This window comes from Amblyomma maculatum, chromosome 1 (genome assembly GCF_055883805.1).
Source record: "Amblyomma maculatum isolate TAMU_Amacu chromosome 1, ASM5588380v1, whole genome shotgun sequence".
NCBI classification, from domain to species: domain Eukaryota; kingdom Metazoa; phylum Arthropoda; class Arachnida; order Ixodida; family Ixodidae; genus Amblyomma; species Amblyomma maculatum.
The window spans coordinates 257,944,498-257,969,708 of NC_139344.1; the positions used below are offsets into that span (position 1 = coordinate 257,944,498).

A 25,211-nucleotide genomic window follows, 5' to 3' on the forward strand; every position below is an offset into this window, starting at 1 on the left:
CGCTTTTGTTGCTGTAGACAATTATACAACGAGCGACGCCAACGCAAAGGTTGCGTGTTACGATTCCGCTTTTGTTGCTGTAGAATTCGCACCGTGTCTACCATGACTAACTTGACCTCAAAAGGCAGGTGGTAGCATTGAATAAAAAACAGAAATAAAGTAAAATCGTCGGCCCACAGCAATTAACTGGTTTTCGTGCCATCAGACGGAGTATACGCATGTGCACTTACGTTTCTGTGTTTTTCATCGACCTTCTTTGTATCACAGCGTAAAAATATTATTTTTTCTCGAATCCACATCCCGCAAACTTTAATAAGCGGCTGTACGTATCTTGATCAAAACGAACGAGCACGAATGAAGGACCACCATCGAGAAGTATAATGCGCAATCTCTAGCTAAAGTAATTGCCGGAAAGCAGTCAACCTTTTTACACGCCTCGAATCAGCATTAAAATGACAGCGGCACGATACCCCAAAGCATACATGGCAGTAATTGAATTACAGTAATGGAATTACTGTAATTTAATTTCTTTTCTCGGTAATTTGTAATGAAATGAATTCCTTTTTCGGGTTGGTAATTTAGTAATGTAATGAATTACTTTTTGGCAGTAATTTCGCAGCAAAAGTAATTAATTCCTTTCGAAATTACTTTTACTAAAATGCGCCAGGAAGTAGAGTGCCGCGAAAGCAGGAACGGCGTGCGGCAAGCGAATCCAGCGTAACGGATCGGCAAAGGGGGACAAGAGTTGAGCAGAACAGTGCATCTGAGACCTCAACCATTCTCCAAGCAGCAGGATACAAGGCGTCAAGGGAATGCTAGAGAGATGGTGCAAAAGGGCTGCAGCTGAAAACTAGTTTGGAGCGCGGCGTACCGGCACTCCCTGTTGCGTCGGTTAGGGCACAGTGGAGCCTGGTTACACTCAACACCAAGGGGCGAGGGAGGATTGGGGTTGGGGGAGATAGGCAGAAGGGTCCATGACGTGAGGCACCGTGGCTTGAGCAGTGCTGAGCAGTGAGCACAAATGTGCCGACATCGATTCTTGGGACTGCGGAAGCAATAAATAACCTAGCTTCTCGGGCCCTTCAAATGGCGGAGACAGCTCCGGGCCAGCAAGACACTGGGTTCGCCGGTCATTTCAGGACCGTTCGACCATGTTTTTTTTTTTTTCGGTAGTCTTGTTTTTGTAATCGCACGTACTGTAGGAGAGAGAGAAGGAATAGCTCTCTGGGACGGAATTTGGCGGGAAGACGAAATAATGTGGGTGCTTCGCGTCTGGAGAACAAGTTGTTTTGCTTACTAGCTTTGCTTAGTTTTTGCATGGATGGAAACTAGAAAGTAATTTAAAAGTAATTTAATTACTCAGTAGAAGTAATTTAGTGTAATTTCATTACTTTTTGGGAGCAGTAATGAGTAATGTAATTTAATTACTTTTCTGCGATTTTCAGCAAAGTAATTAGTAATGTAATTTAATTTCTTTTCAAAAGTAATTTTGCCATGTATGCCCCAAAGTGTAACCAGGATAAAGTTGGAAGCGTAAAATAGATGACAACGTGCTGGTAGTCGAAGCATGGAAAAGGCGAAAAATGATAAAGCATGGTTATTGGTAGTAAACACGTGGTAAGCGGGACAACACGTGCAGTATTAAAATCAGAGGAAAAGCATGCAATCAATTAAAATCGGACAAACGGGAAGATGCATCGATTTCAGATAACAGCAACACGGACTACCAGTGCGTCACAACTCTAAAAGCCACTCTACAGATCGCTCAAAGCATTTCAGGTGTCACCTAATTAACGACACCATGATTTTGAGCACCGCCTTGTTGTCTGTCCTTTTTTTGTCCGTCGTCTGTTGCAATGAGTCGCACCTGGATAGCGGGAAAATAGCGCGCGGTGAACGAATGGCTGAAATAGGCCATGCCCCACTTCTTTTTTGCGTATTCATGCACATTGCGTTTGCTCAGAATATATATATATATATATATATATATATATATATATATATATATATATATATATATATATATATATATATATATATATATATATATATATATATATATATATAATTTACATTTGATTCCGCTGTTGCTCTTTGTTGCATTGCCTTCGCTGGGAATGTCTCCCCGTTTTTTTTTGTTTTTTTTTTTCATTTCTTGCTTCATTTGTCATTTTTATTTCCTGCTCTGACTTTGATTTTGTTATTCAGTTGTTTGCACTTCTCATTGCAAATTTGCTACGAATAGTCTTCATGACTGCATATTGGTTATCTGTCCGAAGAATTGAGAATGCGCTGCTGTGGTGGCTGTTCCGATGAACATCTTGAATATTTGCGTCTATCTTCAATTCCGAAGCTTCCTTTATTTTGTCTCTCCACTGATTTACTGCCAACTGATAGATTCTCTCAAGAGTGCAAGAGTTGGCTGCTTTCATTGCAATAAGTCAACCAGATCTTGCGCACCAAACGTGCCGTCTACATTGGCTCGTTTATCATCATTTGCGCACAAAATATGCAGACTAAAGTGTTGCGCGTTGCCTTAACAACAGGTTCCACAACGGCCGTCCGTTGGCTACCGGCCATCGCTTCAAGACATACTTCGACTTCGGATACGTCGCTTTGGACATTCTGTACACATTCCCTGAGGACACCGGTACTTTTGAAGTCCGTGCCACCAACAAGCTTGGAACGGATGTACTGACCAAGCAAATTACAGTCCAAGGTACGCTGACACTCCCTACTATGAATTCAACCGATTTAGTTGCCTTCTACTGTATCGTCCTGTCGTGTAATTCCGAGGTGTTTTTTAATGTCGATTTTCTGTTATTTTATTCATCTCTCGCAGCGAAAGCCCCTGTTGACACAAGCGCTATTCACGAAGTAGGCCTTGAGAAAATTGAGTATCTTGAGGGCTCAGGGGTCGATCACAGCAGCTATTTCCACATCGATGAAGTCACAAGGACTAAGCCATACTTCAAGGTGTGCATTAGCATAACGGTTTCTGAGCAGAGTAATTGCATGGACACGGATATTCACCGAACATGTGCTAATGTTTGTTGTTCAGGTTCCCCTTAAAGACCACAAGGGACCATTAAAAGAGGGCGATACCATTGTATTAGAGTGCGCCATCGAGCCTGTTCAGGACTCTACCATGAAGGTGGAGTGGTTCTTCAATGGTCGCCCGCTGCCTACAGGTATGAAACAGCACTTGCAGTTGTCTATGCTTTTGCTCAAAAACTACTTTTGAATACAAGAAAGGCCGTGACAGAGTCTACCATTAATAATACACTTTCATTCTGCACAGGTCATCGCTTCATTACCAAGTATGACTTTGGACGAGCATTCCTTCAAATCTTGAACCTGGTACCCGAAGATACCGGGCAGTATACTCTGCGAGCGACCAATCATCTTGGGTCGGCACATTCAACGTCTTGCATCAAGGTTATTGGTAAGATTATCGTCCATTTGCTCTTACTAATATCAATCAAAAGGCGGGCATAGTTGGTTAAGTCTGAACAAAAGCGTGCTCACCTAATGTTTAAGCGGGCCTAACTTGTTGTGGTCCAGAAACATATGATGCAGCCTCGCTTTTTAACACGGTACCGTTGTACCATCTGTAAAGGCCACATCAATAAGCCTAAAGAGCGGAAATAACCGCGTTAATTTGCACGGATGAGTGAGATATGAACAATTGATGACCTGTCTGATCACGTATATGCTAAAGTCAGCCGAAAGAAGCCCTCACAACTGTTGTTTTGATTTGGCAGGCAAGTCCGGCGTGATCACCGAGTCGCAGTACCCCGAAGGCTGGGAGAAGATCCAGCACCTGGAGGACCACTCGCGTTACGCCCGCCAAGAGCACGTGGAAAGCGTTATCACCCAGAAGCCCACCTTCAGCCGGCCGCTGCACAACGTGGAGACCGTCGAGGGCGCCAACGTGCACCTCGAGTGCCGGTTGCAGCCCGTCGGAGACGCCACCATGCGGGTCGAGTGGTTCCGGAATAGCGTGCCCATCAAAGTCGGTTCGTCACCTTTTCAGTGTCGGCCGCGCAAACATGCTGGCAGGTGTTCGCGTGAGGATGATGAAACTCTTGTTTCGCAGGCCATCGATTCAGGCCTGCGCACGAGTTTGACTACGTCGCCTTGGACATCCTCAGCTTCTACCCCGAGGACTCGGGCATCTACACGTGCAAGGCCACCAGCTCTCTCGGCGAAAGCACGACATCCTGCAACGTAAACTGCTTTGGTGAGCGTGCTCCCCTCGGAGACATTTCTCACAAGCGGCTCAGACAACCGCTGCTTCGTGAAATATAAGGACATAAGATGCACCAGTAATGTAAGAACTGTATTGGCATCATAAGGGATGGTATCAGAATGGCAGGTGAGGAATACGCCGTGGGTAATAATGGATATCTGTTACCTATAACTCGAGAGCTTTATGTAAACGTAGATAAAACTGCATGCTACTGTCCTGTCTTCCCGTTTCAGCCAAGTCACAGCTCATTTTGGAGTCCCAGCATCCTGAGGGTCTCCAAAAAATACAGCAGCTGGAAGACCAGTCTCGCTACCGCCGCGAGCTTATTGAAGAGACGACCGTAAAAACCAAGCCCACTTTCACATCTAACATGTCGGCCCTGAGCCTCCGCGAAGGACAGAACGCTCATTTGGAGTGCCGACTCGAGCCCGTCAACGACGCTGACCTCAGGGTTGAATGGTTCCGCAACGGAGTCTCCCTGCCCATCGGTGAGCTGCCATCGTATTCACAGATATGCTCAGTGACGCTAAGAAAGAAAATGTGCGTATTTTACAGGCCATCGATACCGGCCTTTCCATGACTTTGGCTACGTCGCACTGAACATCCTGTCGCTTGTTCCTGAGGACTCGGGAACCTACACCGTGCGTGCCACCAATTCCCTTGGCAAGGCCGAGCTGTCCACGACAATTAACGTCGAAGGTTAGTCCTGTTAAGTGTACAAAGTGCTGTACGATTATTGCTGGCACACTTCGAAGAAGTAGCAGAGACGCGAGTAACGCGCATTTATTTGACGCAGGAAAGTCCTCCATTGACACTGACACTCAACATCCCGAAGGGCTGCAGAAGATCCAAGCCCTCGAAAGCCACCAGTACGTATACTCTGCTATGCGTGCATTTTGTTTCCAAAGGAACGCCGAGAACAAACACCGCTGGACTTGTATCGATCGAGTACCTCTCACCAAAAATGGAGTCAACTAAGCAGCCGTCGCCATTTCACCGGCGGATTTCTCAATTGAAATGCATGCTTCGACACAGTTTATTTTGACGCGGGCCCCAGAGGCCGCCATTCACTTCGAAGCGGTAGGAAAGGACGTCACGCGTTGAATTGACTGGGGTGAAGATTTCAAGCCCAATTTTCTCGGCGACAAATACGTTTTTTACAGCAAGAGAAACAGCCAGACAGAAGCAGAAAAACAAACTTTTACAGATAATTAAGATTGCATGGAGCTGTACTGAGTGTCCCTTTAATTTATCTATGCTAAATATCTGGAGCTGGACATCACGTGGGGGTAGGAGGAGATTTAAAAAAAAAATATAGCAGCAACGATGCCGCAAGCACTAACAAGGTGCAGTACGAAAAATAGAGTTAAACGTAAAAAAAAAAAATGGAAGATAATACTCAGAAGCTGAGCAAGCATGCCGGTACAATAGCGAACTACCGTATCGATCAACGTAGCATAATTGGAAATACCTGAAACTAAACGCAAAAACATACAGGCGAAATTGTAACGAATTTCATAACTCGTACAGGTACAAGAACCATGACACGTTTTCTCTGTTCAAAAATGATAAGCAAAGCTGCCGAAAAGACGATGATTCGGGATGGCTGACGGTGCTTGGTGGCACTGTGCTTATATTCATTTGTTGCCAATACCAGCGATAATTTCCGATATTTTATCGTGCGAGCGTACGTCTGGCGGAATGTATGTGCATGTAAAGGCAGAAAGCTGAGCGCTCGTCCTGTTTTCTCCTATGTCTGTGTTGGCGTTATATGCGCTAGTCTTTTTATTAAGTATGTGCACCATCCGGGTAAGCTGGGTAATGAGGCGCAAAGAAGATATTCCGGAAAAATGGCTGGCCGTTACGGAATAAGTCTATAACGTATGAAAGAATGACAACCGGGAAAATTTTCTACCTATGGGAAAAGGTTTAAGCTTAGTCTTTACTTCAGTGCTGATACGCTTTGCTTACGAGGATGATGACAGTATGAATCTGGTTGCTTTATATAGCAAGGTTTTTATAATAAAAGCTGCCATACAACATTGGAGACGACCTGATAGGCATGGTGTAAGCGCTGTGCCTTGTTTCAGAGTTTACGAGATGCAAACGTCTTTCAGAAGACCAATTTTTAAATGCTGTCTAGGTATACATCCAATGTAGTATCCCAAGGTATAGGTTATAACAAAAAATACTCCCATATATTAGATGCATGACACATTAAATTTTGTTATTATTTATTCTCTAGCTATTTTGCAATGCTTCTGCTACAGGAAAGAGCATGTCTAGTTTTTGCACGTTGATATCTATTTGCATGTAGAACACCCTTCCGTTAGTTATGCTAAGTAGGACTGAAGTGGTGAACATCCGTCGGGATAGCTATTTGCTTGTAAATCACGTAGTCACTTGCAAAATGCGAATAGGTGAAGTGATGTTGAAGGCTGTCATTAGAATAAATTTAAAAAATAGCCCTAACACTCAACTTTGCTGAACACTCGATATTGTACGATGGGTTTCGAAATGTAGTCACAATTAACTGACTGATAGCGGTCGGCTAGAAACTGCTCGATCCGCATAGTTGTTTTATCATCTGGCTCAAGATATTACAGGCCATTTTAGCAGTCGTTTTTGAACAAGACGAACGAAATCCAGAACTAGAGCAGTATCCCTAGGCCCACTCTGGAGAGAACAAAAAAGAAAAATACTGCGGCTGTTCTTTCTTTTCGACTACGCAGCTATGAGAGGGATACCGGGGACCTGGACCAGTCAGTTACGACAGCGCCCGTGTTTACGTCCGCTCCTAAGTCCATTGTGGTTCAGGAGGGACAGAAGGCGCACCTTGAGTGCCGCCTTATTCCTGTGGGAGACACCAAGCTGAAGGTCGAGTGGTTCAAGAACGGCCAGCCGGTTCCAGCAGGATCTCGTTTCGTCGAGATGTGCAACTTCGGTTTCGTCTCTCTGGACATCCTCAACACCTACGCTGAAGATTCTGGTACCTACACCTGCAAAGCCACGAACCAGCTGGGAGAAGCTGTCGTGTCTGCTCAGCTCAAGTGCCACGGTGAGTGTATGGCAATGGTGTATGGTTAGTGGCACTTCGCACTTGTTTTCTTTAACTAACCGTACTCAATAAACAACGCTATTTTCGCAGCCGAAAAGTCGTTGATACTGGATACGCAAAACCAGGAAGCGTACGAAAAAATCCAGCAACTCGAGGACTACGGGCGCCAGGTAAAGCCCGCTTACGTCGTGGAAGAGATCACCACCCAAGCACCTGTGTTTACTCAAGCTATGAAGAATCTAAGCCTCAACGAGAACCAGAGTGCTCACTTTGAGTGCAAGCTCATACCAGTGGGCGACCACAACCTCAAGGTGGAGTGGTTCCACAATGGACTCCCCATACAGAAAGGTACTTCCTTCGTCTGCCAGAAATAGATGTGCGGCTCTAAATTTGAAAATTCGTTTTCAGCCAACCGGGTCAACACCATTCATGACTTCGGGTTCGTCGCTCTTGATTTGAGCTACGTCAAGGCACAGGACTCGGGCACGTACACCTGTAAGGCAACCAACTCTCTTGGATCTGCCGTTTGTTCTGCCACCCTCAATGTCCAAGGTAATTATCTTCCAAGGTACCCTTGTCATTCTAAATGCACATTATATGTATGCATGCGCACCTATACTGAAGGCACTGAGCGGGTACTACGTAATTATCACTTAGTAAAATTCTTTACTCGGTGAAGTTTTTTTTGCCAGTTGTCTAGGACTTATTACCCAGGGACGCATACCGTCCTGTAGATGGTAGTAGCTCCCTGCTACGTGGTCAGCCTTTCTCGCCGTGAAAAAATGTTTCTATGGGGCATAAAGCAGAAAAACAAATTTTCAGATTCAAAGTCGCTGGTGTTCGACACTCAACATCCTGAGGGACTTCAAAAGATTCAACAGCTAGAGGAACTTGGACGCTACAAGCCAGAAGTGACGCAGGAAGCCCCATGCCCGGGCCCACCGATGTTCGTCACTCAGCTGCAGGGCCCGAGCCGTCTCACAGAAGGCGAAAGTGCACACCTGGAATGTCGCATTGCGCCCTACCCCGATAGCACTATGAAGGTGCAGTGGTTCCACAACGGCGTCGAGTTGCAGTCTGGTGCGTGTGCTGTTTCTGGGAGCGCCCATACCTGCCCTTGTAGAACTCTAGACTAATGTCACCCTCTCCCTAATTGCAGGTCACCGTTTCCGAACGATGCACGACTTCGGCTTCTGCGCCTTGGATATTCTGTCAGCGATTGCTGAGCACTCCGGCGAGTACGTGGTCCAAGCCACCAATGAGCTTGGCACCGCGAGGTCCACGGCACGCATTCTTGTTGACGGTGAGTAATATCGAGCTGAATTCAGTTTCTGGCGGTACAATTTCTTAATGCCTTTTTGCAGCCAAGGGTGGCGTCATCCTCGAAAGCCAGCAGCCAGATGCGCTTCCGAAGATCAAGCAGCTCGAGGAGTCGTGTGGCTTCATCCGACCAACGCAGGAAGAAGTGGTCATCAAGGATAAACCGAACTTCGTGCGGGGTCTTTACAATCTGGAAACCCTGCACGAAGGACAAAGCGCTCACCTTGAGGCGACGTTGACACCAATCAACGACTCTAACATGAAGATTCAGTGGTTCCACAACGGCGTGGAAATTCCGCTCGGTAAGTAAAAGAGCAAATGTAACAAACCTACATGCTGCGCTTATTGAAACGAGAGGCTTAAATCACAAATTTCTTCTTCTTTCGCACAGGCCACAGGTTCAAGACGGTGTCTGACTTTGGCTACGTGGCCCTCAACATCCTCTACGCGTACCCGGAAGATTCTGGCACATACATGTGCAAGGCAACTAATCAGCTTGGTGAAGCCGTTACCACCTGTTCAGTCAATGTTCTTGGTGAGTTACTGAAAAAGCTATCTCTCAGAAGCGGGTGCTAACGTGAGTTTGTTATCATAAAACAGGAAAATCTGCCATTGTTACCGACACCTATCACGAAAAGGGCCTGGAGAAGATCAGACAATTGGAAGAGTACCAGCCGCCGGAGAAGCCCGAACAGGTGGTCCAGCTGCAAAGGCCCGTATTCACGGTGCCTTTGAACTCGCTGGATGGTCTCGTGGAAGGACAGAGCGCTCACATGGAGTGCAGGCTCGAGCCCATCAATGACGCTAATCTCAAAGTTCAGTGGTACGTCAACGGTGTCGAAATCAGGCCAGGTGAGCCTCTTCAGCTTTAAATAGCAGTCCTACTCTGAGTTCGGACGTAAGCCGACTCCGGCGGCATATGCATTGGCGCTGAATATTTTTTACTTACAGGGCATCGGTTCAGGACGACACACGACTTTGGATACGTTGCACTGGACATAATGTATGTGTATGCCGAAGACAGCGGAACCTACATGTGCAAAGCAACCAACTCCCTCGGCGAAGCGGTTACAACATGCAACCTGCGCGCCCTGCGTAAGTTAAAGTTTCAGTCGAACTGATTAAGGTCACACGTCTCTCTACATTCTACAGTTCTAAAATAATACTTCCCAGTTGAGAGGGTACAAGAATATCTAAGACTGTTCATAAAACGGATATCTGGTGCAGGGCTCCTCTTATAAATCGGTTCTAACTTAGAGCGAATTTTCACGCGCCTTTATATCTTGCAAAGTACGACAGAAAGAAAGGTGTTACTAACTTGTGCCCGATATCAATACCCGATATTTTTTATCCTTACAGCCAAGCAAAAGATATTTTATGATACGCATCACCCGGAAGGTCTTGAGAAAATCCGTGAGCTGGAAGCGCAAGTGAAGTACCAGACTGCCGAAATTCAAGAGAAGCCCATCTCAAAGCCTGTGTTCATCACTGAACTTAGGGGAACGCAGGAGATTTCGGAGGGTGAAAGCGCCCACTTGGAATGCCGCGTAAGTTTGTGTGTCCCGAGAACGTGTGTTCGTGAGCAGCTGTACTTACGTATACGTTCGGAAATTTATGAACATATTTTAACCTACTTCAGGTGGAACCAGCCCACGACGCCAAGTTGAAGATTGATATCCTTCACAACGGAAGGCCGCTAACAGCTGGTAATGAATGTTTTGGTCACGGCTAAGGTAGCGTTGATAAAAAGTCGCAATTTTTTAACTGTTAAATTTTTTCGCAGCGACCCGCGTTCACATCACCAGTGACTTCGGCTACGTGGCGATCGACGCGACAAGCGCCATCCCGGAGGATTCCGGCACTTACACGGTGCGCGCCACTAACGACCTGGGAACTGCCGAGACAACGGCGACGCTGCGGGTCCTGCCAAAATCTAGCATCATCTCTGACACCCAGCACCCGGAAGGTGAGGTTTTCTTTATCCAACAAAGTCTGATTGCATAGATCAATCATTCTAACCACCTTGTTTTCGCTATGCTCGTTTTGCAGGGCTAGCCAAGATCAGGGAAATGGAAGACGAGTCTCGTTTCAAGACTGAAGCCATCCAAGAGCCAGTTACCTTCCAGAGGCCCGTGTTCACGGTTCCTCTGCAGAACCTGGAGAACCTTGTAGAAGACCAGAGAAACGTTCATCTGGAGTGCAGGCTGATTCCAGTCGGAGATCCTACCCTCAATGTCCAGTGGTTCTTCAACGACACACCACTGATGGAAGGTTGGTCTACCATTTTGTTGCACTTCCGTTTGACGTTGCCTTCTCATTGAATTTACCAACTAAGCACAGCCGCATATTGCGATTTCTTCTCGAAGCAACATCGTCCCTAACATGGCGTGCTGGGTCCGACTTTGTGTTCCGCTATTTCTCACATCTATGCGTTTCTTTAATACAGGAACCAGGTTCCATCCAGTTCACGACTTCGGCTACGTTGCGCTCGACATGGACTATGTACGCCCGGAGGACACCGGCGTCTACACGTGCAAGGCTACTAATTCCCTGGGGCAGGCAGTGACCACCTGCATGCTCAAGATTAAACGTAAGTTGCTGGTTTTTGCAACAATTTCGTGCTATTATATTTTGGTTGTCTTTACTCAATACTTGTTGAGAATTTGAGTCGAAATCTCATGTTGTGTGTCCCTGCACCTATTTTAGCCAAGGCGTCCATTCTTCTGGACACCCTGCAACCTCAAGGCTACGAGAAGATCCGTGAGCTGGAAGACTTGAAGGGCCAGAAGCCGCCGGAGAAGCCAGATGCAGTGTATGAAAAGCCTGTGTTCACCAGCCACTTGGTTGGTCCTGGTGAGATAAACGAGGGACAGCCTGCACGACTGGAGTGCCGCTGTGTCCCTGTTGGAGATCCTGACCTCAAGTTCTTCTGGTACGTCAACGGCATCGAGCTTCCCAAAGGTGCGTGCTTCTTTTTTTTTTTTTTTTTTTGTCAGTCAAAATGTTCACCCTGACTGTACTGACCGTACTACTTAAGGGGATTTGTTATATTGACCCACCGCGATGGTGCAGTGGTTGGAGCGCTCGAAAGCTGGGCCCGAGGATGCGGGATCGAACCTCAGCTGCGGCGGCCTCTTTTCGGTAGAGGCGAAAAATAAGGCGCCCGTGTGCAGTGCGACGTCAGTGCACGTTAAAGAACCCCAGGTGGTCGAAATTTTCGACCACCTAGGGTTTTCGAAATTATAGCCTGAGTTTCTTTGGGACGTTAACCGTCATAAACTAAACCAAACTTATTTGTGATACTGCTGCTTTTTTCATACCATGCTGTAAGAATATTTAGTGCACACTCTCGTTGCCCGGCATGGTTGAAGGCGCGCACCGATAACGTCGCGCTCTAGTACATGCACCGACCACATAATGCACACAGATAAGCTGTGTTTATCTAAGGTTTGTGCAGCCATATAGTGTTTCGCAATGAGCGAATTTCTCGGCTTCAGCATGGGCACCGTGCATGAACACTTTCTGCTAAGAACCATTTTTTTTTGTCGCATTTTGGTGATAGCTGTATAAGCTTGAGTGATTGTGCAGGCCTAGCCAATGGATGGTCGTCAACGTGTCGCGCCTAGCGACTGTAATGTGTTGTTGCGTAACGCCTGCAAAGTCCAGCCGCGTCTAAAGGCCTAATTATGGGCAAGAAGTATTGAATTGCAATTCGGCTACCAGACTTGCACGGATCGAGCGCTGCGTTTTAAACCTCAGTCAGAGCATGTTCGTCTGAAACTACGGCACCGGCAAAATGCCGGAGTATAGATAGAATATTGCAACCGAGCGACTTTGCCCCGCAACGCCTACAGTACGGGGGCAACATCTCCGTATAGTTTGATGGGTCCCTTTTCATGGCGTCATCAAGAAAATATTTTGTTGCGTTATGTTCTATAGCGCAGATAGAAAACAAGGGACAGACACAATAGCATGTCTCTCTCCCTTGTGTTCTAGTTGCGCTATGGAACATAACGCGTACCCACTAGCCCTCACCCTCACCCTATATTTTCGCGCCGTCGGCCGGCTATCAGCGCCTGAATAGTTCTTACTCCATGGCACGAACGCTATTTACACTCAGAATAATCGTGCGAAGACAGTGTAGATAGGTCTAAACAAACGGCTGTACTGAGTAAACGAAAGCTAAGTGTGAACACAAATGTCAAGTAAATAAACCTGGGCTATTTTACCCAAGCCCCCGAAAGATCGTCGCTCAAATTTGTTGGCGCACGTTCTTGTCCGAAATTATATGCTCCCGTAGACATCGGTTCGGAGGAATCAAGCGATTCGTTCTGATTTTCAGGTTCGAGGCTTATCCCCAACAACGACTTTGGATTTGTGACCCTAGACATCGTGTCGGGAATCGCTGAAGACTCCGGAGTCTACATGTGCAAAGCGGTTAATAAGGCAGGAGAAGCCGTCACTTCAACTTCCCTCCGAGTGAAAGGTGGGTAGAAATTCTACAGAATGCACAATTCTGTGTATTGTCATAAAAAATATATATATATATAATAGAGACAGAAGCGTGTGGGCATAGTGTGGACCTTAATTTTGCGAACGTGGCAAAATATATGATGCGTTAAAAGTGAAATTAATATCGCGGAATAATAGTGTTTTACGATACGCCAAGTAATGTAGAGAGAACATCTATTTCATATATTTCATTGCTTATGTAACCTAACGTAACGCGAGAGGGAAAGAAACTAGCGCTGAAAACTTCGCACCAACTTATGTGTTCATTCGGAGCCAGGAATAGTGCAGTTTCCAGGACCTTTATTATCGTAAGTTTATCTAGACCTTTGTTTGGACAAACAAACGCACATTTTGTTACATAGTCGTTAACCATGTTATCAAATACGCAATGACAGCTTAATGCGGACCTTTCCGATAAATACTGAAGATTTGTTTAGTTCGCTGCTGTGTAATGACTCAATTTGGGTGTTATGGCGAAGTAAATTCACTGGTATGTAGCCGACTGTTCGCGCGTCACAGGAGCTGGTCACGAGATAATTGTTTCCTTGGCGCAGGCCGAGCCGGTGTGCTCCTTGACTCCCACCACCCCGAGGCGTACAGGCAGACACAGAAGTTTGAGTACGACTCGAGCCGCATACCTGAGAAGTGGTCTGACGAGAAGCCAAAGGTTGCTCCAGTGTTTGTGCAGCACTTGAACAACATAGAAGGCGCTGTTGAAGGCCATTACCTACGCATCGAAGGTCGCATTGAACCGACCAACGATGACAAGCTTAAAGTGAAATGGTTCAAGAATGGCAAGCCTTTGGTCATGGGTACTCGTGTCAAGCCTACGGATGATTTCGGCTTGGTTTCCTTGGACATATCCAGCGCTAGACCGGACGATTCTGGCATTTACACTTGCAAGGCCACCAACGATGTCGGCGAAGCTATCTCGACGTGCACGATCAAGGTTGAAGGCCGTGAGAATATCATCCTGGCTTCCCAGCATCCCGACTCGTTGCCCAAGATTCGTCAGCTGGAGGAGTACGTGCCGCCTGAGAAGTACGTGCCGGAGCCAGACTACGAGGGTCCAGTGTTCATCACGCACCTCAACAACCTAGAAATCCGTGAGGGTGCGACTGCGCACTTCGAGTGCCGCGTGGAGCCATCCAAGGACCCCACGCTCAAGGTGGAATTTCTCAAAAACAACAAGCCAGTGCCTGCCGGTAAGCTCATCTACTTACGCTTTTTTCATGAACAAGCGTAATTATGCCCCCATCAAAATATCCATAGCGCGATTTGCATAACTACAGTGCTGTTATATGCGTCACGTTAGCACGTTAGGTTCAACGTCAAACTATTGTTTGATTTAAAAAAAAATTCACTAGCGGCGGAGTATACAATAGTAATTCTCATTTATAAATCTGAACAACCAAAACGTACAAAACTTCTGTAAAGGTATGACTGAGACGATTGTTTTTATTTCTTCATTTATGAGACGATAAGCAGCTCTTCTGACGAATGGAACATAGCAACATAAAATATATCGTTCGTGTAGCAAAACAAAAAAAATAGAGCTCCTTGCAACAAAAAAAAAAAAACTGAGAATAATAGCGAACCTTCTAGAAGCACGAAATGCCGCCGTGTGAGGTGTTTTGTACACGCAGCCGCAGCAAAGTTGATATCCCTTTCTACCGCATTCAGGTTCCAAGTACAACTTCAACAACGACTTTGGCTTCGTCACAATGGACGTCAGCAACGCATTCCCGGAGGACGCCGGCATCTACACATGCCGAGCCCGCAACGCGAAGGGTGAAGCAGTTACCACCGGATCTCTCAAAGTCCAAGGTACATCTTTGTCTGACGAAGTTCAAAACCCACTCCGCTCCCTTACGTTTTAATGTCTTAATTTTGTCAAAAGAAAAAGGGAACTAAATCAAAAATTCTTTCAGGAAAAAGCGGCGTGCTGTCCGATACTCTTCATCCAATGGGCGCACAGGGACTGTCCAAGGTCCAGGAACTGGAGACTTCCTACTTAACCAGATACCAGGTACTCTTTGTTCACCAAATTTCAGAACCTGCGAAGGAATGATCGCTTCCAAGCACAATTTTTACATACAACTTCGAAGCAATGACCAGACCCAGACGGCAGATTCGATAACACAGCATCAGATGCTAAAAAATCGCATGCCCATTGCAGGCTCCCGTCGAAGAGGCTGAGAAGGTGTTCCCGCGCCCGGTGTTCGTGGTGCCGCTTGAGCCAAACTTCTCCATCCAAGAAGGTAGCCCTGTCACCCTCGAGTGCAAGGTTGAACCAGCGAGCGACCCGAAGCTCAAGGTCGAATGGTTCCTGAACGGGAAACCACTTGCGCCAGGTAGGGCTCATTTTTCCTAGTTTGTCGCTTGCACGGTACTTTAAATGTAGCAGCTTGATTTGTCTCAGGAGACACATAAGCACAAAAAAAGGCACACGGACGTAGAAGAGAAACGGGATGAGCGGTAGTCATGTTCCTTTTCTACGTCCGTGTGCCGTTCTTGCGCTCCTGTGTCTTTCTAACCATGCACCAACACGTCCAGCTGCAAATACTTCTCACTTGGTCTGTCCCATAGTCGAACCGCTAAGTTCGAACCTTAAGTTCGAACTTAGATACAAAAGTGCTGCGCGCCTAGGCGTTGAAATAGTGCGTTGCATTTTTGCAGTCATGAAAGTGTCAGGTGTGGCAATAATCTGGGTTTTGTTTGAGGTTGTTAAAATGACACTACGATTGGCTTCACACCCTGCACTTGAGTGACACAGTGAAGCCAGCTTTGACGAGCAAAAAATATGAACGTAGTGCAGATGTGTGTTCATATTTCACAACCAGCAGTCGCACGTCGGTTGATAATCTTAGTTTTGGTATTCATACAAAAATGTTATTCAGAGAGTATTCAATGATACGAGAGAAGTTCATCAATTAAGTGTCGGGTTCGAAAGCATCGCTAACAATGTTTTCAGTGTTAGTGATGCTTGGCAAGCCTGGGGGTGAAACTCTGTTGCCTAGATTTCTTGAAACAGCCGTGAAACATCTGCCATGAAGTGACCACTAAGGCTGCTTGTCTAATTTTTCAGGGTCAAGGTACACCGTGACCCACGACTTCGGCTTCGTTGTGCTGGCCATGACCGACTTCTGGGGACGAGACGCCGGCGTTTACACCTGCCGTGCAAGCAACGCCGCAGGCGAAGCCTTTACCACGACCACGATCACGTGCCTGAGTAAGTATCAGCATCGAAATGTGCCGCAGCACTTTATTGCGTTCTTCTTACCTTAACTGAGTGCGGGTAATCTATTAGCCCATCTTTTTCGTGCCAGAAACTGAGCTGGACACACCGAAAATAACTACAAACGGCAAGTAAGCTTTTAAGAGGATTGAGCAGGACAAAGAACTACACAAGAAACCTATAAATATATGGAATGAAAATGCACGATGGTAAAATCTGTCTGAAACAGACGAGGCCTCTCCGTCAGTCGCTTGTTTGTTCTGTAATTTTCCGCGTCCTGATCCTGGCGAGGCGCCTCTCAAGTAGGCTCCTCAGACGCCAGTTCTCACCTGCACTGTCTCGCTGCAGCCCGCAAGGGTGTACAGGAGGACACGCTGCACCCGGAGGGCCGCAAGGGTCTCGAGTCCATCCAGCACTTGGAGGAGTCGCTGACGCGCGTGCCCGAAGTTATCCAGGAGGAAGCCGCTGGGCAGCCGCCCGTCTTCACATCGCAATTCGTCAACCTGAAGGACCTGAACGAGGGCGAGATCGCTCACTTCGAGGCCACGCTTACGCCAGTCGGCGACCAGACCATGCAGGTCGAATGGTTCTTCCGCGGCAAGCCCCTCAAAGCAGGTGCCCGCTGGTCCTTGAAATGATTTCATTTCCTTCCTCGAGAGTTGAGAGGCAGACGCATGACGAATGCTGTGTCACAGGGCACCGCATCCGGACGGTCCACGCGTTCGGCATGGTGGTGCTCGAGATCTTGGGGACAGTGCTGGAGGACTCTGGCCGCTACACCTGCCGCGCCACCAACAAGTGGGGAAAGGCCGAGGTCACCGTCGACCTCGAATGTACCGACAAGACCAAGGGACAGCGGCCGCAGTTCACCACGCAGCTGCAGAACCTCATAGACCTCAAGGTTCGTCGTTTAGTAGCCGAGAAATGTCAGAGATGATATCGCTTCAGTCTCCCACTGAGATAGGGTAGCAAGATGAGTGGGTACAAAATGGTACATGGTTCTTTACAGCAAAAAGGCGGGATCTCTATAGCGGGAGTTTTTCTTAGTAGACGTCCTAGGAAATAGTAGCTGGCCTTTTTTAGCTAATTCCTAACCGCTGCACGATCATGTTCAAGATACCAGACAACTTCTAACACCGTCTGCTGTAACATGTATTCTCGCAGGAAGGAAACAGCGCTCACTTGGAATGCCACCTGGTGCCTGTTGGCGACCCAGATATGAAGGTCGAGTGGTACAAAAACTCGCAGCCACTTCGCGACAGTAAGTATACGAAATTTTCGTGCTGAAAAAGCGAGCCTAGGTGATTCTTTTTGTGACCTTAAGAACAGGGGAGTAGGTTGCGGTTAATGTGGTTAACAGGAACGTTGCGTCTTTAACAATGAGGTGACATAAAAAGTTTCAGAGGCTGCAGTCAGCACATCATATTGTTGGCCGCTGCTACAAGTTGTACGAAAATTGTCTTTCAGGTGCCCAATACACGCTCACTCGTCTTCACTGCCTTACGCAGTCTAAACGCATAAAGCGCAGTAACGTTGTTCTTGCTGCTGTCATGTTGACGAAAAGTGACCATTTTCTAATGTGAATTGTTTTAATGATTTTGTAAAGGCTATCTGACGTGCACAAAAACTGGTGACTGAGCGGTGCAACTGTCCGCCCATTTTCTTTCTTCAGGTTCTCGCATCAAGACACTCAGCGACTTCGGCTACGTTGTGATGGACATCTCTTTCGTGCACGCCGAAGACTCTGGCAACTACGTGTGCGTAGCCACCAACAAATACGGCTCCGACGCAACCAAGTGCACCATTCAGTGCGCAGGTAAGCGCCTCGTGGTGTGTTATTGCTGTTAATGTGCCCTATAAGTACGTGTGACCATGCAACTAACGCGCACCCGGTGACGCAATAGCCGCAATTTAAATTGCAAATATATTTGTTTTCCCCTTAGGCACTGGCAAGATATTCAGGGACTCGCTGCAGCCACAATCCCTTGACAGGATCGCTGAACTGGAAGGCGCTTCGGCTCTGACCAGGTAACGACCGCCAAATATATTTAATAGATTTAAGCACAAGTAAGAACAGTGATCACAGCCATGACAAAGAAGGCTACTCTCGCGATTAGAGCCGGGCACGGCTTTAGTTCGCCGGAGCCGCGTAATGTTTGCTGTGGCTCTACTGTATTACTTCGTGGAAACAGTAATGTCTACATATCTTCGTTCTTCCGTGTTCTTCCACACTATAGGACGTCTGCCGTGATGGAGGCGACCCGCCTTCAGCCGCCCAAGTTCCTGTCGCAGCTGAATAACATCACAAACCTGGTCGAAGGCCAGAGCGCTCACTTCGAGTGCCAGCTGGTACCGGTCAACGATCCAGACCTCACGGTTGAGTGGTACTTCAATGGCCAGCTACTGCGCTCAGGTATGTTACGCAAAGCATCCAGTGGCTAAGAGGCGACACCATTGTCGAATACAACCCAGAAGTCTTATGATAACTGTAAAAAGTAGAGGAGCCTGGACGAGAAATGGAACGCACCATCGAGTTGATTATTTGCGCCAACCGACACTGAAATTTCTTGTGAATTGTAACCCACCTCTGGCGAGGCTGGCTGCAATCAGATTATGCGTCACAGAGAGGATTCGCGCTCAGGTAGGGTTGCACCAGTGACGCTTGTAGCATGCAAATGCTCCTCTTTTCCCGCATATCAAGGAACAATTTAAGTTGAAATTCAAAGCAAACTTGCTACATACTATGATCGCTAGTTCTACACCACATTTTACAGCGCATTGTGACAGGTGGTCACTCCAATCCTCGTTGGTTTCTTCGTCGCGGTGTACCGCACGAATGCAACCACTTTTGTATGTGGAATCGCATCCGCTGTTGCTACCGCATTTGGTCGCAAGCGTTGACGCGGTCACTACTGAGCGATCGAGCGCTCTACGGAACCGGCCCTGGATACTCGTATAACATGTATCGAATCACCTGCAGGTCATCGATTCCGGACATTCCACGACTTCGGCATCGTTATCCTGGACATCCTGTACTGCTACGGAGAGGACTCCGGCGAATGGGTCTGCAAGGCAACCAACAAGCTCGGCTCAGATGTGACCCGCGCCACACTCCAGTGCAAGTGTAAGCACAAGGGTTTAATACAACTATCTCTAAACCACGTGATAAGTACTGCATTTCATGTCTGTAAGGATAAAAAAGCCTGAAGGCAGTTATCAGGAGGAACAAACAAGGGGTACTCGCAGTTTCGGAGGTCAGCATAGTGTACACGTTCAGCTGTTCTAAGGACCATGTTTACCGAGAATTAAATGCAGGTGAAAAAAGGCTACCCAAATAAATATACTGCACCAGATAGAGAAGAATTCTTCAAGAGGATCCATAGGGAAAGGGTGCTTACATGCTGTACTTTCTAAAGAAACAATCGTGACGTCTTCAAGCTCCCACGGCTATTCAGAGCATGTAACTACATTAACTAACGGCATATCCCCGCAAAACCCTGATGATACTTTTCATTTCGCAGCCAAGAGCTCCTTGATTTTGACTCCTCAAGTGCCCCCTGAAATGGCCTCGGCGACACAGAACATCATAGCTCTTGAAGAAAGCCTGTATCGCACTGCGGCGGTCATTGAGCCTGAGGGACCCGCGGAGGCTCCTCGCTTCACCGTGCCACTGACTAACGTTGAGGACCTGAGGTACGACATTTGCCAAAAACTGCCTATTCCTTTCGGTTGCTCGAGCGTTAGCCGCTCCTTACACGCCACCGCACAATTACGCTCAACACACTCTCTCTCCTTCGCCCGCAGGGAGGGAGACAATGCCCATTTGGAAGCCCGGCTGACGCCCACAGACGATCCGGACTTGACTGTAGAATGGTTCAAGAACAACATGCCGCTGATGTCAGGTGAGAGACCAGGGCACAGCATACTGGATGAATGGAAACTCGCCTACAATCAGCAGGAAAACAAAAATAATACAAATTTTCTCGCATTGCAGCTTTGAACTTAAGTACAGAAAATAAGTTACGGGGATAAGTTGCCTCGATGTTGACCTAACGCTCTTACAAAGGGCTTATGCAGCTATGCTAAGTGCGTATTTCTTGTTCGTGAAATACAGTCCAGATTTTACGTCACTGAAGAGGCTGGATCGTCTCTACACTGACAAGCATCAAATGCACCGATACTTCACCAATGTTTGCTTTCAAAACATGAGTCATACCAGCAGTGAATTGCTTTACATCGGATCTAAATGGGGTGTGCAATGAGCTGAAACTTAATTCTGCTCCTTGTTTTATCCCTGTACTAGGAACAAGAATCCGAACCATCAACGACTTTGGCTTTGTGGTGCTCGAAATGAGCCCTGTGTACCCAGAGGACTCTGGCGTCTACTCTTGCCGCGCTCGAAACCGCTTCGGCGAGGCCGTCACCACGTGCACCCTCAAGTGCCAAGGTAAGGTGGCTCACGCAGCGCGCCATCAAAAATCTGCGTTCCTCGAAGGACACATAGCTGAACCGCTAAACACGTACAGCGTTTCCAGTTAAACAGAAGAAAACATTCTTCTTACAGGAAAGCGTAGTGTCATCCTTGAGACACAGCTGCCGGAGTCCATGACCACAGGCATCGAGAAGATCGCTAAGTTCGAGGAAATCTCCTCGGCTAGAATCGATGAGAAGTGGGCGGACCAGGACACCTCTCAGCCACCCAAGTTCATCACCACGCCACAGGACCTAACGCTGGGAGAGAACTCACTGGCTCATTTCGAGTGCAGGTGCGCACCCAGGTGTTCCACACGTGTAGCGTTTTACACATTTCAATTTCACCTGCTCCCTAAGAGCATGGTACGCGCTGATCCAAGCGAACCGCACTTACCGATGATATGTTTATCTCGTAGAAAGGTTAATGTACCCGCTTTCCCAATTTCTATTCCTTTTCAGGTTGACGCCTGTGGGCGACCCTACACTGAGAGTTGATTGGTATCACAATGGCAGACCGCTTGTCACGGGTACGTTGCAAAGGAATTTGTGCAGAGAGCATCGAAAGGTAACACGCTTTGTACGCGTTCTCTCCTCAGGCTCTCGAGTCAAGACAATCAGCGACTTCGGCTACGTCATTCTGGAAGTGGCCGGAGTTTACCCACGAGACTCGGGTGTTTACACATGCAGAGCCGTCAACAAGAATGGCGAAGCGTCGGTCTCCTGCAAGCTCAACGTCAAGGGTAGGCATTAAACTTCATTACATAATGCTGCCAACTTTGAAACAAGCCTTATCGAGAACATTTCTGTCTACTGATGTTATATAACACATTTAGACTAACGATTTATCACAGGTTTTATTAAGCGTTTGCACATGCTCTATGCTGACGCACTTGTTCTCATGTCGTCGTACAAAAAAAAAGCAAAAAAACATTGATCAAATTGGTAAGATGAGCGTTTCTATTATCCAGGCAAGCAGTCAATCGTGATGGAACCGCAGCTACCTCAAGAATTCCGATCTGGCTATGAGAGCATTCAGAAGTTGGAAGAATCGATGTACCGAACTGAAGAGAAGATCTATGACGACGATAAGAAGGAACCACCAAAGTTCATTACGCAAATTCAATCGCTCCTCGACAAGGTAAATGCTTACAATGACAAATGAACATTAGGTTTACCAACGTGCTGCCAATTTTAACACGGCTTTCATTTCTGACTCGGAAAGGTGGAAGGTGACAGCGCTCACTTCGAGTGCAAGCTCATACCAGTCGGAGATCCGAACATGAAAGTAGAATGGTTCTTGAACGGACGTCCCCTCGTTACGGGTGAGCTGTGCATTGCAAGGCGTAGTAAAACTAGAATCGAGCGCAACTTTTCCACTTGTATCTAATCCACTCTGGACTGGTGCAGGTACGCGTGTTCACACCATCGATGACTTCGGATTCGTGGTACTGGACATCGACTGGCTGTTTCCTCGGGATTCTGGAGAGTACATGTGCCGTGCTACGAACCGTTGGGGTTCAGACACGACCAAGGCGACCCTCAAGATTAAAGGTGAGCTTCCGTCTGTCTCCCACGTACAGCATGAAATGGTAAAATTAACGACCGTGCGATTCTGTTCTCAGCCAAGAAAGACATCATCATGGACAGCCAGCTGCCAGAGGGTATGAATGTCGACAAATTGCGCGACCTGGAGTACCCGACGCCACAGGAAGAGACTATTCAGGAGCAGGAACCGGTCAAGCCCAGGTATAAACGATTTTGGGCAGTTTAACAAGAAGACTTTGCATTAAACACTTTTCGCCAATTTGTTTCCCAACCTAGGTTCATCACCCAGATTCAGCCCCAGCAGAACCTTAATGAGGGCGACTCGGCTCACTTCGAATGCCGCCTTGAGCCCATCAACGATCCAAAGCTAAGGGTGGAATGGTACCACAACGGACAACCCCTGAGATCGGGTACTTTACTTTTAATTATTGTTAAATGGCAGTTGTGACGTTAGAAGCAAGGTATCTTTGTTAGACCGAGCAATGACACCGTGCCAACCTTATAGATAAAAGCGATGTTGTTTCCCATCGCGCTAGACACTTCTTTGTCCGAATCTTTCAGGCCACCGGTTCAAGACAACACACGACTTCGGCTTCGTTGCATTGGATGTGTTGTACGTGTACCCTGAGGATTCGGGCACATACGTTGCTCGGGCCGTCAACGATGTTGGCGAGGACCAAACTCAGGCTACACTCAAGTGCACAGCGAAGCCAAAGTTGGACTACAGGTGAGAAGAACATAGTGTGTAAGAATAACAGCACGCTCTTAGTTCCTATTTTGAAGAACAGCGCGACTTGGACGAGGACTGAAGGAAGACACACAAATTTATGCGCTGCTCTTCTTCAAAATGCCATAGCAACTCATCAGTTCTAACGAGTTCATATCTACATTTACTCTTGTCGATTTCTCTAGGACCCAACTTCCTAAGGACATGAAGGATGGCGTCAAGAAAATCGCTGAAATGGAAGCCTCCTGGCAGCGGTGAGCTTTCATTCCTTCGTCTGAAATTTCCCACTGATTTCACTAGTTTTGAGAGTGCTTAGTATTTCAAAATTACTTTCAGCACTGAAACCCAAGAAGAAGTGGAAGAGGAACCAAGCGCTCCCATGTTCATCATGAAGCCAGAACCTCAAGTGGTCGTCGAAGGTGAATGGGCTAAGTTCCAGTGCCGAGTTATCGGCCATCCCAAGCCAAGGCTCATCTGGGTTCTCAACGGCCACACGGTCATCTCTGTAAGTAATATCGCATTAGTGTTAATTAGCATATCTCAAACGAACAGTGAGTCTTAGCAAGCCGTGTTACGTTCACCTAGGGTTCAAGATACAAGCTGACGTACGACGGTATCTACCACCTGGACATACCCAAGTCCCGCCAGTATGATCAAGGAAAAGTAGAAGTAAGCACTCCTCTTTCCGAGCTCGTTCTTTTTTGCCGTAGCTTAAAATTCTCTTTTTACATGATCTCTCTGCCTTTTTTTCCACCACCGCACAGGTTTTTGCGAGAAACTTCTGCGGCGAAGCCTACTGCTTCACCACTCTTGAAGTCCGGCCTAAGTTCGATGACTACAGAGCCGTGCTTAAGCATTCTCCAAAGCGTGAGTGATCTTCATTTATGGGTAAAATGACGGAAATGCAGCGCTTTGAAGACTAGAACAGACATATAGTGGACTCTAAATCCATTCTGTGTTTGCCCTTATCTTCAAAGCGCTGTATTTCTGTGATGACAAACTAGCTCTCCCGAACATCTACCCTGATAGATACAATGGTTGCATGGGACTATTTAGGCGCGGGATTCACACCGAAACCGCATGTTGGCACTAGCCAATTTCAGCGTAATCAAAGAAAGCTAACCAGCCATTCACTTCTTTCGCAGCATGGTATGACCAAGACGTCAAGTCTTATCAGAAATACCGGCATGAAACTGAACTACAACGAGTGTTTGAGGAGAAGCTTACGCCTGGAGGCACCCGCATCGACGTTTGGAAGACTGAACAGGGCCAACTAGGTACGAGGAATAGGCTACGCCGTTATTTGCGTTTCTGATAAACGTTTAAATTGCTCAGCATAGCGTTTCTTTATTTAAAAATTTTCATAACAATAAGAACAATTCTTTCTTTTGGTACTTGTTTCAGGCGAACACCAAAAGATCAAGAAGAGGATCGAAGAGGAGGAACTCGAGAAGCTCAAACCGAAAGTGGAGCGGTTCAAGACCGACTCGATTTACGTGAGCAAGTTTTCATGACAAATTTTTAAACAGTCGACATCGGTCTTCTGTTTATTATAAATCTCGCACTTGTAGACTCTTAAATACAACTGATATGAAAGAAACTCACAGTATCTTGCCTGCTTCTCTGCGGTTTTGTGAGCAGGCGGAACGTAAACCGATGATAAATTAAGCTTTTCTTGCGTCATGCAGCTTTCATACGCTCGTATTGAGGACATTTTCAAGCAGTGAGCTCGAATGTAAAACAGCTTCTCGACGAGCGATGGAGACAAAGGTCACAGCGACTCTCCTTTTCGTGGCGACGCAGTACGACGCGCGCACGGGCGAGAAGAAGGTGGAGACGGGCTCCCAGGCGCAGTACATGGCCAAGTACTTCGAGACCGAGGCCGAGAAGCAGCAGCGTGGGGCTACCGGCATCTCGCCCGAGTCCGTGGTGCAGGGCCGCGAGGTTCACACCACCACCCAGCGGCAGACGCAGAAGGAACAGCAGGGCGACCTCGAGATCGTACGAAAGAAGACGCTCACCGAAACGCTCGAGCAAGAGCACAAGGGAGTCACCAAGGAGCAGCGCGTCCAGGGACCCGTGGTGA

General features: G+C 47.2%; 1 protein-coding gene across 1 annotated transcript in view; it reads left to right on the forward strand.

Moving 5' to 3' along the window:
• sls (sallimus) overlaps positions 1–25,211 on the forward strand; it is a 208,793-nt gene that overhangs the window by 19,950 nt on the left and 163,632 nt on the right. The window contains exons 19-74 of the mRNA XM_084590954.1: positions 2,547–2,719; positions 2,843–2,976; positions 3,062–3,191; positions 3,302–3,445; positions 3,765–4,019; positions 4,100–4,243; positions 4,486–4,740; positions 4,808–4,951; positions 5,049–5,121; positions 6,985–7,310; positions 7,401–7,658; positions 7,719–7,862; positions 8,133–8,390; positions 8,470–8,613; positions 8,675–8,932; positions 9,022–9,165; positions 9,231–9,482; positions 9,582–9,725; positions 9,990–10,177; positions 10,270–10,336; positions 10,414–10,596; positions 10,680–10,901; positions 11,077–11,220; positions 11,337–11,591; positions 12,973–13,116; positions 13,697–14,347; positions 14,826–14,969; positions 15,074–15,171; positions 15,322–15,496; positions 16,231–16,374; positions 16,729–16,995; positions 17,076–17,281; positions 17,545–17,641; positions 18,053–18,196; positions 18,324–18,408; positions 18,618–18,793; positions 19,361–19,504; positions 19,902–20,073; positions 20,185–20,282; positions 20,684–20,827; positions 20,945–21,146; positions 21,313–21,380; positions 21,450–21,593; positions 21,822–21,991; positions 22,076–22,175; positions 22,261–22,404; positions 22,476–22,599; positions 22,675–22,808; positions 22,960–23,125; positions 23,311–23,379; positions 23,462–23,630; positions 23,711–23,794; positions 23,890–23,992; positions 24,271–24,402; positions 24,530–24,621; positions 24,929–25,207. Of these exons, the coding sequence (XP_084447080.1) occupies positions 2,547–2,719; positions 2,843–2,976; positions 3,062–3,191; positions 3,302–3,445; positions 3,765–4,019; positions 4,100–4,243; positions 4,486–4,740; positions 4,808–4,951; positions 5,049–5,121; positions 6,985–7,310; positions 7,401–7,658; positions 7,719–7,862; positions 8,133–8,390; positions 8,470–8,613; positions 8,675–8,932; positions 9,022–9,165; positions 9,231–9,482; positions 9,582–9,725; positions 9,990–10,177; positions 10,270–10,336; positions 10,414–10,596; positions 10,680–10,901; positions 11,077–11,220; positions 11,337–11,591; positions 12,973–13,116; positions 13,697–14,347; positions 14,826–14,969; positions 15,074–15,171; positions 15,322–15,496; positions 16,231–16,374; positions 16,729–16,995; positions 17,076–17,281; positions 17,545–17,641; positions 18,053–18,196; positions 18,324–18,408; positions 18,618–18,793; positions 19,361–19,504; positions 19,902–20,073; positions 20,185–20,282; positions 20,684–20,827; positions 20,945–21,146; positions 21,313–21,380; positions 21,450–21,593; positions 21,822–21,991; positions 22,076–22,175; positions 22,261–22,404; positions 22,476–22,599; positions 22,675–22,808; positions 22,960–23,125; positions 23,311–23,379; positions 23,462–23,630; positions 23,711–23,794; positions 23,890–23,992; positions 24,271–24,402; positions 24,530–24,621; positions 24,929–25,207 (9,508 nt within the window). The remainder of the gene's footprint in view (positions 1–2,546; positions 2,720–2,842; positions 2,977–3,061; positions 3,192–3,301; positions 3,446–3,764; positions 4,020–4,099; positions 4,244–4,485; positions 4,741–4,807; positions 4,952–5,048; positions 5,122–6,984; positions 7,311–7,400; positions 7,659–7,718; positions 7,863–8,132; positions 8,391–8,469; positions 8,614–8,674; positions 8,933–9,021; positions 9,166–9,230; positions 9,483–9,581; positions 9,726–9,989; positions 10,178–10,269; positions 10,337–10,413; positions 10,597–10,679; positions 10,902–11,076; positions 11,221–11,336; positions 11,592–12,972; positions 13,117–13,696; positions 14,348–14,825; positions 14,970–15,073; positions 15,172–15,321; positions 15,497–16,230; positions 16,375–16,728; positions 16,996–17,075; positions 17,282–17,544; positions 17,642–18,052; positions 18,197–18,323; positions 18,409–18,617; positions 18,794–19,360; positions 19,505–19,901; positions 20,074–20,184; positions 20,283–20,683; positions 20,828–20,944; positions 21,147–21,312; positions 21,381–21,449; positions 21,594–21,821; positions 21,992–22,075; positions 22,176–22,260; positions 22,405–22,475; positions 22,600–22,674; positions 22,809–22,959; positions 23,126–23,310; positions 23,380–23,461; positions 23,631–23,710; positions 23,795–23,889; positions 23,993–24,270; positions 24,403–24,529; positions 24,622–24,928; positions 25,208–25,211) is intronic.